At 41.2% G+C, this 14,269-nt stretch overlaps 1 protein-coding gene across 4 annotated transcripts in view; it reads right to left on the bottom strand.

Annotated features, from left to right (window-relative positions):
• PLPPR1 (phospholipid phosphatase related 1) overlaps window positions 1-14,269 on the bottom strand; it is a 299,720-nt gene that overhangs the window by 36,478 nt on the left and 248,973 nt on the right. For all 4 annotated transcript variants that reach the window (XM_088837738.1, XM_088837741.1, XM_088837739.1 and 1 more), the window contains exon 3: window positions 14,015-14,203. In XM_088837738.1, the coding sequence (XP_088693864.1) occupies window positions 14,015-14,203 (189 nt within the window). The remainder of the gene's footprint in view (window positions 1-14,014; window positions 14,204-14,269) is intronic.

Raw genomic sequence — 14,269 nt, 5'->3', positions numbered from 1 at the left:
CAATACTGCCATTACTTACGTGACAAATCTTATTTGAGCATGTTTGCCTGAGTGATATTCTCCTACTCTAAATTAGTTGACTGTCACACCTTTATGATTGGCACCTCGTTATCATGAACTAATACATGTGTATCACCATTTAACTCATAATACCTTTGTGTACCTGTAAGCTCCCTGATGACAGGGACCATATCTTATATTTCTTCATTATGTTTATAGCACCCAGTACATTGTATTCCCATTTAAAATAAGGAACAGGCGTGAGGGAAGCTGTCACCAACTCTGACACTGCGGTAATTAAAGACTGAGAATCTTAAATGAATGAAAAGTTAATAATTACCATCAACTATTGCAAATTGGGTGTTAGGCACTTTATCATAGTAGTTCTCATGCTCACAAAATCCCTAGTCTCGGTAGTATTACGTTTGCTTTGCTTGTGAAGAATGAAAGTTCAGCACGGTTAAGTAACTTACCCTCCAGAGCATACAAATGACCTGTGGAAGGACTGGGATGGTATTCAGTACAGCTGGGTTCCAAAGTTCCCATATCCCACCACATCATATGCCATTTTTATTTTCTGAACCCTCCTTTCAACATTTCCCCAGAAGAATGTGATCTTACAATTGTTCTTTGCTATGCATGTGCTTGCGGTTTTAGCTAAACTTCATCAATGTTTTAAGAATGGGGTCTCGGAGAGTCGGACACGACTGAGCGACTGAACTGAACTGAACTTATGCCTTATATTCCTCCTTTCATTACAGAATATCTATTTAGATGGATAAAGATGCCAACATAATGAATGGCACATGAATGGTGGAAGTTACGTGATAGAATTGTAAAACTGGAATCATCTATAGATGTTTCCCCCTTCATCTGAGAGAGAAACACGACAGTCTCAGGGATTTGGTCACAGAGTCTGAAGCAACTCTAGCAGGCTGTCTATAAGTAGACATTGTTATCCTGTTGTACAGATAAGACACCTGAGGCACGGAGGGGTGAAATAATTTGTCCAAGTTCATCACAGGTCTTAGCTCTGAAGCCAGGAAACCTGACTCTGGAGTTCTTTCTCTTAAATGCTACACTTTTCTCAGTAGTGATCCAATAAAATACTTGTTGAATTTGTGTTTAATATTGACGACACAGAAAACAAATGCAATATGCTTTAAATACTGAAAACCTTAGATGATATTAAAGTACAAGATAGATTGGTCAAGTAGAACTATGACCAAGTCAGAATGGGATGAAAAGTTGGCAGGAATAGACTGAGTTCAGGGTCAGACAGGCAAACGATGGGACAGCATGGATCACCTTGGCAGGTGCTGTCTACATATGTCTAGGAATATTTTGTGACGTCTTTTGGAATTAATGCATTAATGCTCCTTCAGGTAAAAATATTTGAATAGCTTTAAGAACTCCGCTTTCCCTTTTTTTCTCGTTAGACTTATCTCTCTCAAAATGAGGTGCCGCAAGGCTTTGTTTGTTCCCCCTGGAATGATGGCACTGCATTACTGTTCTTTATCTCAGTGAACAGATGGGGATAAATTCATGCATGGTCGGGTAATGAAACAGCATTTCCTTGAGGGTGCATTCTCTACTCCCAGAGCCTAGCTTAAGCATTCTTGTTGTATATGAATCTCTTACCTCATGTTTCTCCTTTCTATTCCTATCACAAATGAGTACACACTATCATTGTTATTCCTTGTTAGAGGATGTCCTGCCTGCCTTATTCTGGTTCTATCCCTAGGGCCTAGCCCAGTGTAAGGCACATAGCAGTTATTCAGTGTTAAATGAATTAAGCATATCAGATTAATGAAGGTTTTATGGAATACAGGTATAATGAGGTAGACTATAAGGAAGGAAAAATAATTTTTAGTATTTATCCTTCCAGACTCAGTGAAAATGTCATGACTCTCCCCAAACCTTTGCCAGGTCCCCTCAGGAAAAGGGAGACCCTGTCTTATCATTGTTCCCACAATGTATTATACAGATCTCTATCCTGACATCTGGAGCTTCCCAGGAGGTTCAGTGGTAAAGAATCCTCCTGCCAATGCAGGACACACAGATTTGATCCTTGGGTTGGGAAGATCCGCTGGAGGAGGAAACAGCAAAATCCACTCCAGGAAAATTCCATGGACAGAGGAGCCTGGTGGCTACAGTCCATGGGGTCACAAAGAGTTGGATATGACTGAATGATTGAGCACACACACTCACACAAGAGACAAAAAAGCAAGAAAATGTGAGTGAAAATCTACACATAACATATTCTTGTTAAAAAAAAAAGTGCACATGTGTACACAGGCATGCACACACACACAAATCCAAACAAAATCACTCCAAGGTCTACCAAAAAAAACTTGCTATGTGAAAGGGTATGGGGTCCGAATAATCCATAAGTAAAATGTCCTAAGACTGTCGTATCAGCAGTGATAAGCAGTATATGAATTGATACTATTGGTCAACAATATTCAAATCAGAGTTGAGATATGAAACATAAAAAAATCAGAGCAAGAATATATGCTAACTTACACAGTTACTGATATAATACTTTGAGACGTCCCTGGTGGCTCAGATGGTAAAGCGTCTGCCTACAATATTGGAGAAGGAAATGGCAACCCACTCCAGTATTCTTGCCTGGAGAATCCCATGGATAGAGGAGCCTGGTGGGTTACAGTCCACAGGGTCGCAAAGAGTCAGACTGGACTGAGCAACTTCACTTTCACTTTCATAATACTTTGAATATATTAAGCAATACTGTTTACATAAGGAAGAAAGAAAGAGAGGAAGGGGGTCATTTTATAAGTTAAAGGTAGGACAACAGTCCTGATTTTCAGTTCAGACTGTGATGGACATAAAGGTGCTGATGAAACAATCCAGCGCTCATATCCCAGTGAATGGGCTTCATAGACGTTCATTTCACTGATCACACACAGCGTACTGTTTCTCCATCCGCTGTGTCCTGTAGTCTCATACAGGCCTGATTCTCCTTGGAGAGAGAGGCGGGCGAGATTCTGCTTCCCTGCCAGGCCACCAGCCCATGTTGGAAGCCACCTCTCACACTGGCAGATTTATGACTCTGGTTCTGGCACTGACCGGGTTGCTCCATCTGTCTGTTTGCCACGCACACTCTGTCTCCATCCACCACTCCGTTCAGAGAGCAGCCGGGACACGTGGGACTCTCCATGTGTTCGGCCCTGGCTGCCCTGCCTATTACGGCCTTTCAGATTGTTGACTAACAAGCATGCTATCACTCATAGCAAATGAGAATACCCTCCGGTGAGAAACGATCAAGGCCAAATTCTAGACCTGGCCATGAACAAGCAAGTGAATTCCATTGGTGCATCTGTCGTCCCCCACAGCTATGCCACCTACAATCACAAGTGACCTAAAACTTTTAGATAACAGTACATATACTTTTACTGAGTAACTCCTTTTTTAGAATTTTAATTAGAGGATAATTACTTTACAACGTTGTGATGGTTTCCTCCATACTCAACATAAATGAGCCTTAGGTATACAAATATCCCCTCCTCCTCAATCCCCCTTCCTGCCTCCCTCCCCATCCCACCCCTCCAGGTTATCACAGCACTGGCTTTGCGTTCCCTGCGTCATACAGCAAATTCCCACTGACTATTTATTTTACACCTGGTAATGTGTATGTTTCAAGGCTATTCTCTCAAATCTCCCAACCTCTCCTTCCCACACTGTGTCCAAAATTCTGTTCTTTATGTCTTTGTCTCCTCTGATACCCTGCAAATAGGATTATCAGTTCTATCTTTCTATATACATGTGTTAATATACATTTCTCTTTCTGACTGACTTCATAGTAACTCTTGATAAATTTGTCTTTCAAATATGGAAGCCCAAATTTCAAATAAACAAATAAATAACCCTGGCATATAATACATCAGTTTGGTGAAATCTTTCAGAATTCATGTCTTTACAACATTTTAAGGAGATCTGATAAGTCATAAGTGATATAAATGTAAAATATATAGAAGATAGTGTTTTAGATTGCAAAATATTAAGTCTGCAGAAAAAGTCACTGGAAGACGTATTATCATTTTGTGTTGTAAGGGGGATCCACTGCATGTTCTATGTGGTTGTCATCACGAAAGGCATCTAGAGATCCTGAAATATAGGTTTTGGGTTCACGTATATGCTAGCTGTAGCTCTGATACTTGGCATATCAAAGTCATTGCTATTTGCTGTTCCTTTTTTTGTTTGTTTATGATTTTATTTTGTAAAAAAATAGTTTATTTATTTTAGTTGGAGGCTAATTACTTTACAATATTGTGGTGGTTTTTGTCATACACTGACATGACTCAGCCACGGGTGTACATGTATCCACCCATCCTGAACCCAACTCCCTTCCCACCCAATCCCTCTGGATTGTCCTGGAGCAACAGCTTTGAGTGCTCTGCTTCATGCATCAAATTTGCACTGGTCATCTATTTTACATATGGTAATATATTTTTCAATACTATTCTCTTATATCATCCTACCCTCTCCTTCTCCCACATAGTCCTGTTTCGTGAATGTAGGTTCTGGAGTTGAAATCTCAGTTCCCTCCCTTCTTGATGGGTGACTTTGGGCAGATAACTGAAAAAAATAAAAACCTTTCCAAGCTTTTTTTTCCCCCATGATTTTAAACATGAGGGTAATAACTACATCAGAAAATTATTATTAGAAATGTATATAAAAGATTCTAGAGAAGCTCAAAGAGTATTTGTTGCTTTCACTTACTGGTTGGTCTAGGCAAGAATGTGTGTTGAAATTGATTTAAAAACTGTCCTGGATTAAGGAAACATGGTGTGATTCAAGCTCTGCCCTGCCCCTAACCAGGTGTTCAGTCTTGGACCACTTGGCTGACCTCTCTGGTTCCTTATCTGTCAATCTCTCATCTGTTAGACTACAGTGGCCCCTAACCTTTTTTTTTTTTTTACACCAAGGAGCAGTTTCGTGGAAGACAATTTTTCCATGGACTGGGGAGGGGGAACGGTTTCAGGATGATTCAAATGCATTGCATTTACCGTGTGTCTTATTTCTATTATTATTACACCAGCTCTACCTCAGATCATCAGACATTAGATCCTGGAGGCTGGGGAACCCTGTAGGAGACCTTTAAGTTGCTCTTCCAGCTCCAAGATCTTTGTTTTTATGATAGAAACTGACAAGGTAGGGTTGATTAAGGGAAGTGATATCACATAATTGGGCTTCAGTCTCTCTTCTGTTGGTTAAGCTTTCCAGGGCCAGCATAGTTTCTTACAGTGTTTCTCCCTCCAGCCTTCATTCACTTTTCAAATCCCACAGGGCTTTGCCCTCACGAAATAATCTTCCCTTGGAGCAAAGTGGACACAGCCTCCTCCAGAGTCATCACACTGCCTGAGACCTGTCACCTGTGTTTCTAAAGGACAGCAGGGGCTGGCAGCCCCTCCCTGGGTGTGCATGTAGCATGCTCTGAGGAAGAGACGCTGGTTCTCTGCACACTTCTCAATAACAGTGTCTAAGTAGCTGCAGAACTGTCAGTCCCAGGGAGTTGTTGATGCTTCCAGTATCCTCCTTGGGAGGCTTCTTTACTCGTGAGAATTTCTGAGAAAGGCAGGCATGGTTTTTGCTGTGTGTGTTGTGTGTTTACACATGTTAGTTGCTCAGCTGTGTCCAACTCTTTGCAACCCCATGGACTGATAGATCACCAGCTTCCTCTGTCCATGAGATTCTCCAGTCAAGAATACTGGAGTGGGTTGCCATGCCCTTCTCCAAAGGATCTTCCAGGCCCAGGGATCGAACCTGGGTTTCCTGCATTGCAGGCAGATTCTTTACTGTCTGAGGTCCAGGGTTTTTCCTGTAGATCTTGTTTAAAAGTGACCCAGGGGATTTTAAACATACTGACCATGCTGCCCAGCATCTTCATGCTCTGTTTAATCTTTCCTGATGGTACCAGTGACAGCTCAGATCTGCAGAGAGGATTCTAGTCCTCTGGCCTGCTGAGCTATGCTTGGTTCAAGACCTCTTGACGTCTGCTTTATCACACTTGAGTGTAAATAAAGGAATTCAGCTGTAGACATTTCTATGCCTTTCAAAACTGAAGGCTTCGATAGAATCAAGGCCATTTGGATGATGGCTTTGGAAATTATCCAGCAACTCAGATAATAAGTGTTTTGTAGATTGGATAGTCATCATTACTGCTTCCCATGTGGCTCAGCTGGTTAAGAATCCACCTGTATTGTGGGAGACCTGGGTTCGATCCCCGGGTTGGGAAGATTCCCCTGGAGAAAGGAATGGCTACCCACTTTAGTATTCCAGCCTGGAGGATGCCATGGACTGTATAGTCCATGAGGTTGCAACAAGTCAGACACAACTGAGTACCTTCACTGTCACTTTTCACTTACTGGTCTTAATTCAGGGGTGACACCTACCCATTCAGAAGGCTCTGAAATCAACACTTGCTATGATGTGTAGAATCAAGGTGGCACACTACCTTGACAAAGCAGGGTGTTCTCTTGAACTTTTTTTTTTTCCTTTCTGAACAGTGGATATAAGAGAAACAGGAATTTAAAATGAGTTAGCTAAACTACTGCTCTCAATAAAAAGTAAAATGCATTGTGATCACCAGGTAAACTCATCATCACATAATTTTAGGCAAATGATAGTCTTTTCAAGAAACAAATGATCAAAACTCCTAACACAATCATCTAATCATCAGTCATTAAAAGAAGCATTGTAAAGGTGGTAAGGAACATCTCAAAGGTGTAAGGACATCTTGCTGTCAGATGATATTGGGTAAAAAACAGTCCGTAAAGGAATTTGGAGCACTCATCCATCACGTGGATAGTAAATAGGGAAATGGATAATCTTCTTCAAGGTTTTGAAAAACTCCACAGCAGTTAATGAGGATATTTTTAACTCTTTCCTAGGGGGGTAAAATGTAAATTGTTATGACTAAGTACATTTGCAATAAAGAAAATGTACTCATGGTGAAGATAAATAAATATAAGGACTTCCCTGGTGGTTCAGTGGTTCAGACTCCACATTTTCCCTGCAGGGAATATGGGTTCGATCCCTGTTCGGGGAACTAGGATCCCACATGTTGCATGGTTGGGTCAAAATAAAATGAAAAACCAGCACCGGCTGCTTCTTAAAAAAAAAAAAAAGAAAGGAAATCATGTGATAATGTACAAAAGGGAAAAGATGTGAATGATGAAGTGTTAAAAAGGGTTTCAATAGCTGAGGCTGCTCAGAGCCAGGAAGAGGCAGATGACAAGGCACTCAGGCGCTGACACTGTCTCCTCTGCCGCCGCAGCTGCGGTCCTCATCAGCCAGGCAACAGATGTGCCTTTACCCAGGGCCCACTCTCTGATCCACGCTGTGCTTTGAGCTTTTGTATTCACTCCCAGAGCTTCTGGCCTAGAAAACCCCCAAATGAAGAATCACAGTTTCCTCCAGATTGGGCCTATGTATCAAACTATGCTTGTCTCTTCCTTTCCTAGGAAATTCTCACAGAGTCTTGTGTATATATGCTCACGTGTATGCTTGCATGCAGACCATGAGCTGTGTTGATTCTCCTGGGCTGGGCGTCAAACGTTCTGCTGTTTCAATTCTAAGTACTCTCGTCACTTTGTTGTGAGGCCAATAAAAGTTTACTAGCTATTTTCTCATGCCCTGTGGTGCTGGGGCTGAGATACAATTCGGGTAAATCAGATTCTCCACCGAGTTAAATCCTCTTATCCAAAAAGGCTTTCTGTCTTTGAGTCTGTGAGTTTATTCAGGGGGCCTGAGGCATAGTTGGTGATGGACAGGGAGGCCTGGCGTGCTGTAATTCATGGGGTCGCGGAGAGTCGGACACGACTGAGCGACTGAACTGAACTGAACTGAGGCATTTGTGAGCCAGGGTTTCCACGTTGGTCAGAGCTCACCCTGCAGATTTCCTGGAAGCCTGGGCCAACACTTTTGGCTAAATAGTTCTGGACACAATAAATACTCCAAGCTCTAACCTTTCCTAAGTCCCTGCACAGTTGCTCCCACGTGGCCTTGCCTCCACATGATGCTGATCCTTTTTGACAGCGAAGCACAAAAGGAAAAATAGGAAGTGACAGATCAAACCCACAGCAGAGTCTTTTCCCTCATGCCTTTTCTTGTGCATCCCTGCAATCAGTGCCTATCCTCAGAGACACACGGCAGCATAGAGTGTTAGGTTGTTCTCTAGCACATCAACCACAGAATACACAGAACCAAGGATGAGCCTAGGTTGAGGTGCCTTCTCAGAGAACTGCCATTAGTTTGTGGCACATGTCACCCCTGAGGAGTCCCGCCTTCTTTCTTTGTTGTTATTCTTTGTTGTTTAGTCTCTAAGTCATGTCTGACTCTTTTGTGATTCCATGAGCTATAGCCCACCAGGTTCCTCTGTCCATCATTCCCCAAGAAAGAATACTATGGAGTGGGTTGTCATTTCCTTCTCCAGGGGATCTTCTCAACCTAGGAATTGAACCCATGTCTCCTGCATTGGCAGGAGGACTCTTTACCACTGAGTCACCAGAGTAGCCCTGCCTTCTTTCTACTTCAGGGAAAATAGGAAGTGGGCTTAAAAAGGAGTAAACACACACACAGACACTGTATGATTCTGAGAAACCCTACACACACACAGAAACACACACACACTGTGCCATTCTGTGTAACCCTTCGCCAGGCACAAATTAAACTCTAGAAAGAAAGTCAAGAGAGCCTAAGGAGTTGGGAATCTGACATTTGGAGCCTTCCAATTATAAGGTTTTTGTTTAGCTCTTAAGGAATATTAGAACAAGAAAGATCTTGGAGATCATTTAGCCCAACCCTACCTTTTACAGATGAGAAATCCAACCCACAGAGGGAACATGCCTTATCAGAGGTCACACAATTACGATGCGAAGCCATAACTGAAATCCCTCCTTCTCTTGACAGAGTGGATCTGAGACAGGATGACTCTGCAGCGTGAGGATGAAGGATGCACACTCGGGGGGTAGGGGTGTGCTGAGTTCGGCACTTGGGATCTGTGTTCAGGTGGCCTGATACAGACTGCTCTCGGATATGCCGTACCTCTCCAAGAGGGACAGAAGTGAATATGGCTCCCTGCTCCCAGGAGATGTCCCTGAGCATCAGGAGAGGTCCACTTTGTGTCCTGCAGCTGCTCACTTATTTTCAGATTTCAGGGGAAGATCAAGCACCACAGCAGGGTTTCAAGGCCACTGGACTCTCTGCCATTAACCCATCAGCTGTAATCAGTGCTGGGTCCTAGCAATGCTCCTCATTTGAGAGGAAAATAAAAATAGAACCAAATGGGTGGGTTACTGTCCAGTCACATAGAGAAATAGCTGCAGCCTTCAGCAAATCATTTAACGGAGCTAAGTCACAAATAACGTAGCTAATGACTGTCTTCCTAAATGAACTCACAGACTGAGAGTCAAAAATGAAGGAAATTGTACCACATACTTTCTTTATGCTCTTTGAGGTATCTCTTTTCTATTTCTCTGGGATGCTTTGAGGATAAATTAGGCAAGCAGTGCAGAATACAAGAAAATTAAGTTATCCTTGCCATCTTCATTTATGGAATATTCCTCAGCACATATCTTGAAGGCCCACCATCATTATTGGTCACACTTTTCTCCCCAAGGAGAAAAGGAATGGAATGTCCAAATCAGAGTTCCATACTTGAAAACGAGAGCAGAACTCTAGATCCTTAAAATTCAGTTCACTGCCCAGTGGCCATATTCCCTTGGCTTCCCATCATGGCATTTGACCCCATGTCAATTCATATCATTTGGGGGAAAAGGAGCATATATGATCAAAATTCATAGTTTGAGAAGAATTTCTGCTGAAAATCTTAGAATGAAATCTATCATCTTTACCCAGAGAGAAGAGAAGTTCCTCATAAAGTTCGGTTTTATTTTTGGTTTTTTGGTCATATGTGTTTTTGTTTATTAGAATTGCTGTTTAAATCTTACTAAAGATTGGTCATTTCATAATTATGCCAGAAGAATCAGAATGTTTTAAAAATATCCTTCAGTTTGAAAATACTGCATTGATATAGAATTTAATTATATAACAGAAGAAAAAAATAACTGTTCCATTAGCACTCAGAGATAATAGCTGTACATTTTAGTTTATTTCTTGCCAGTTTTTTTATGTATAATTATAAATTTGGGATTATACTTGTAACACACATACGGTGTCTTCTTAGGGTCTGTTAAATATTCAGAGCCACAGACAACCACATGTCTTAATTTGGCACTGGTCCACTTGGGAGGAACTAATAGCTTGCCAACAGGGCAGCATCACTTGCTCCTCTTCAGCCTGTTTCCTTGCAGTGATCCAGTGCATCTCAGGTGCAAGGAGACCAAAGACACATCAGAGGATGCAGGAGCTACCTTGGCTTACAAGACTTATCATGTCCCATCAGAGTCAATAAATGGTACAGCAGTTCCACAGACATAGCTTCCAAGTTTCCAGAGTCACTTGCACTGGGAAATCATAGCACGGCACCGTCATGGGTAATCTCAGTTCTCTGAGTCCAGGGGCAATTCACCAATCAGGGGTTAATTCTGCCTAGTAACATAGCTGATGCATACCGTCTTTTTCTGGAGAAATGGAGCTAGAAAACTAAGAGAATCTCATATTCTCTTGTAGAAGGGAAAAAGCTTTTACCTCTGATACTATATACAATTTTTTAGCCCTCATAAAAATCTTCTCATTAAATCATAAGCATGCTTCATTTCTTAGAGGTGTTTCAGAAATATCACGGCCTCATAATGAGTCTGGACAATCCTCTAGTTCTGTGTATTTAGCTACCACCAAGTATCCTTCTACTCTTAAAGCTGACTGAACAGCCCTACTCTGGATATCTCCTTAACATAAATTCAAGGAATGGAATTAATGGGTCCAAAGTTTATAAAACTCTTAGTACATCTTTGACCAGCTGCTCTTCAAAAAGAAAATGTCAGTGTACGTTTTTTAATGGCCAGTTTCTTTAAAAATTTTATTTTTGGTACACTGGGTCTTCATTGCTTTGCACGGGCTTTGCTAGTTGTAGGAACAACTCTTTGTTGAGGTGCATGGACTTCTCACTGCAGAGGCTTCTCCTGTGTAGCACAGCTCCAGGGTGCATAGGCTCAGAAGCTGTGGCTCCTGGGCTCTAGAACATAGGCTCCATAATGGCACAAGGGCCTAGCTGCTCCATGGTGTGTGATATCTTCCTGGATCAGGGATGAACCCCGTGTCTCCTACATTGGCAGGTGGATTCCCCTGAGCTACCAGAGAAGCCCCTCAGTTTACATTTTGACTCAAATTGTATGAAAGTATCTATACCTTTAACAACACAGGTTATACTTCTTTAAAGCACTTGCCAATTTTACATGGGGAAAATTCTGGACTTTTAAAAACTACTTTTCTGTGATAATTCATGAGTTTAGAAATGTTTCTGTGCATACAATTTATTTTGTTAATTGTCTATTTTTGTCCATGCCCATTTTTATCTTGGGAAGCTCATCTTTTTAAGTAGTAATATTTACATGGGAGTCTCATGTTATGCAAATATTTTTGCAGTCTTTACGTACTTTTTATTTTAGTAGAAATACTTATTTTTCAGGTAGACAAATTTATCAGTCCTCTTCCATCTGCTTGCATTAACATTCCTAATTCTTTTGTGGATGTGTATGTAGACTTTCTAAGTGTTTGAAATCCCTATTTTTCTCACTTTATAATGTGCACTGAAAAGCTTTCTGCTTATTTTAAGGCTCCGGAACAGTTTATATAGTTACTGTTTTTCTATGCCTTTAAATTTTGAAGGAATTTATATTATACTTTATGTGTCTCCAATGATCTGAGATAAATTTTAGTTTAAAATTTTCTCTATTGTTATCTATTCAGTTTTCTACTTCCATTAAAGGCACTGTTAAAAAGTTGTATTTTCATAGAATATTATCAATTTTATTGAGAGTTAAGCATGTATTGGCACAGAGCTGAATATACAATTTTAACAAAACTATAGTACAGACTTTTAAACATTTATATATTTTTGCTTATATATTTTTTTCTCTTTTTTTACTTTTGTCTTTCTTCTGTTAGAACAAGGGGATTGTACATTTTACTTATCAATGCGATTGTTTTCTGATTCATTGATTTGTTCATAATTTTTATTGCTCTGCTTCCTTTGCTTTCCTTAGTTTCTTTCTTTTTTTAACGGAAAAATGTCTCTATAATTACAAAAAGTAATTGCAGGAGAGCCCAGGTGATGATATTTCCTGGGACGAGCAAGAAGATAGGTAAATGTTAGTAAGTCAATGGATCTCTCAGGGATTCTAGTCTGAGAAAATGGTATGTTTGTGGGACAGGAAGAAACCAGGACCTGATTCCAGCTAAGCCCAGTGCCTCCGGGTAGAGCCGCCATTAAACCATTCCAGATAGAACCCAGTGTGGCCTCTAGGCTTTACCTGGGGAGCGAATTGTGTCATCTTTTGAGATGCCTAGAAGTGAGTCTTTTATGCTTTCTCTTAGTCCCTGGGCTGGTGAGAAAGGAAAGTTAAGAGGGGCACATACCCTATCACTCTAAACAGGAGGGGTCACCAGGGTCTCAGTGGAGTCTCCTCTGCAGGGAGAGGAAGTTCATCTGTGATCCTGAAGAAGGTGAAGATCAGTTTCCAGTTTTCCTTTGTTTCCCCTACTTCTAACCAGTTATGCACGCTAGACACTATGCCAAGTATTTGTATTAACTTATAACTCTGTGAACTAGGCAGTCATATTATCCCCATTTTGGGGGGCAGAAGGGGAGGGAACAGTACAGTGATTTGCCTGAAGTCACACAGACAGGATGTCCTGTAGGTTGGACTGAAAAGCTTGTGTTTTTCACCACCATGAGAAATCATGTTTTATCACAGCTGATTTTAATTCCTACTGGAGAGCTTTATCATTTAAGGGGGAGTGTGTCAAGCCTAGAATTAATGATAAAAATGAACTTAAAGTACTCATTATGTGCATATTCTCCTCTAAATTCTATTCCATTTCTCATCTTAAAGCAAGGAAAACATTTGTACGGAAAACAATAGTTGAACTGAACATCTGAGTACTCAGTACATTTCTCAGCATGCCAGTGGTATTTTTATTACTGTCCCAAAGAGAGGGGAGTGGGGGATGAGGGAGAAAAGGTAGGGGAGGAGGGAGAGTTGAAGGGGAGGAAGCTTTGGAAGAAAAAAGGGGCGAATGATAACTGAGATCACATCCCAAATAATCTGACCCCATAGCATGAACAAAGAAATGTTTATTTTAAAATATAAAGTCATTTTTTAAGTTAAAATTAAGATGTCTAAGTGTTAAATCCCTTTACTAGACAATACAGATCTGTGAGTTTTATGCTTTTGAAACAGTCTCCCTAGAGGACTGTTGGGCCAATTTTTTTTTCCCCTCATGAGAGAGAAGAGTGCGATCAATGAAGGTAAAGTTGCAACTTAATTGAATGTCATGCAATGTGAGCAGAGCCAGAGATGCTCAGAATGAATCACGGCAAATCAGGTTGAGCGATTTCTCTCATCTCCGGCCTCTCTGGAAGTTCAGCCAAAAGAACAGGAGATGCAGGCTGGGGGGGATTCTGTTCCAATCTGACATGAGTCTTTATATTGAGGCCAGCATTTACATTCACAATCTCTTCTGAATACACACAATGCACGCCATACTTTTTCGTTTTTTTTCAAGAGCACAATTGCTATACTTAACATGGCAGCCACTCATGACTATTGACTTACATATTCAGACATACTTTAAAATTATATATATATTTCAATTCAGGCACCAAAAAGCAAAAGCTACCTGTAAAAGACAAGGCCTACTTAGATGAGATTTTATGCAGGACTCTACTCAATGTTTTGACCAGAAAAGGACACATCTAATAAGGCTGCTGTTGTACGCCCAGGAAGAGAAGAAAGAGGAGAAAAGGCAGACAGAAAATGTTGTTTAGGACCCGACAGGAAAGAAGGAAATCTCTTTCTGTACTTACAATAGCAGTTGGGGTGGCAGCCAGCACACAGTAGAGCAGCAGAGGGGTGATGAAGCTTTCCTCCTCTGTCCCCGGGTAAGGCTTCATTAAGTCTCCATCCTGACAGAAGAATCCTTGGATATGCACCTGAAAAGTGTCAGTGCATTCGAAGTAGTAGGCAAGCAGCACTGTCCCAGCCATGATGACAAGCTGAAAATACAGCATGGCCACACAGAGACATTAGCAGGGCTTCAGAGCCACGCCCGCCCCTCAGAG

This window comes from Moschus berezovskii, chromosome 7 (assembly GCF_049115385.1).
Source record: "Moschus berezovskii isolate FMDL1 chromosome 7, NW_MosBer_1.0, whole genome shotgun sequence".
Taxonomy (NCBI): domain Eukaryota; kingdom Metazoa; phylum Chordata; class Mammalia; order Artiodactyla; family Moschidae; genus Moschus; species Moschus berezovskii.
The sequence above is the reverse complement of the archived record's forward strand: the minus strand, read 5'-3'. Positions and strand labels throughout refer to the sequence as shown.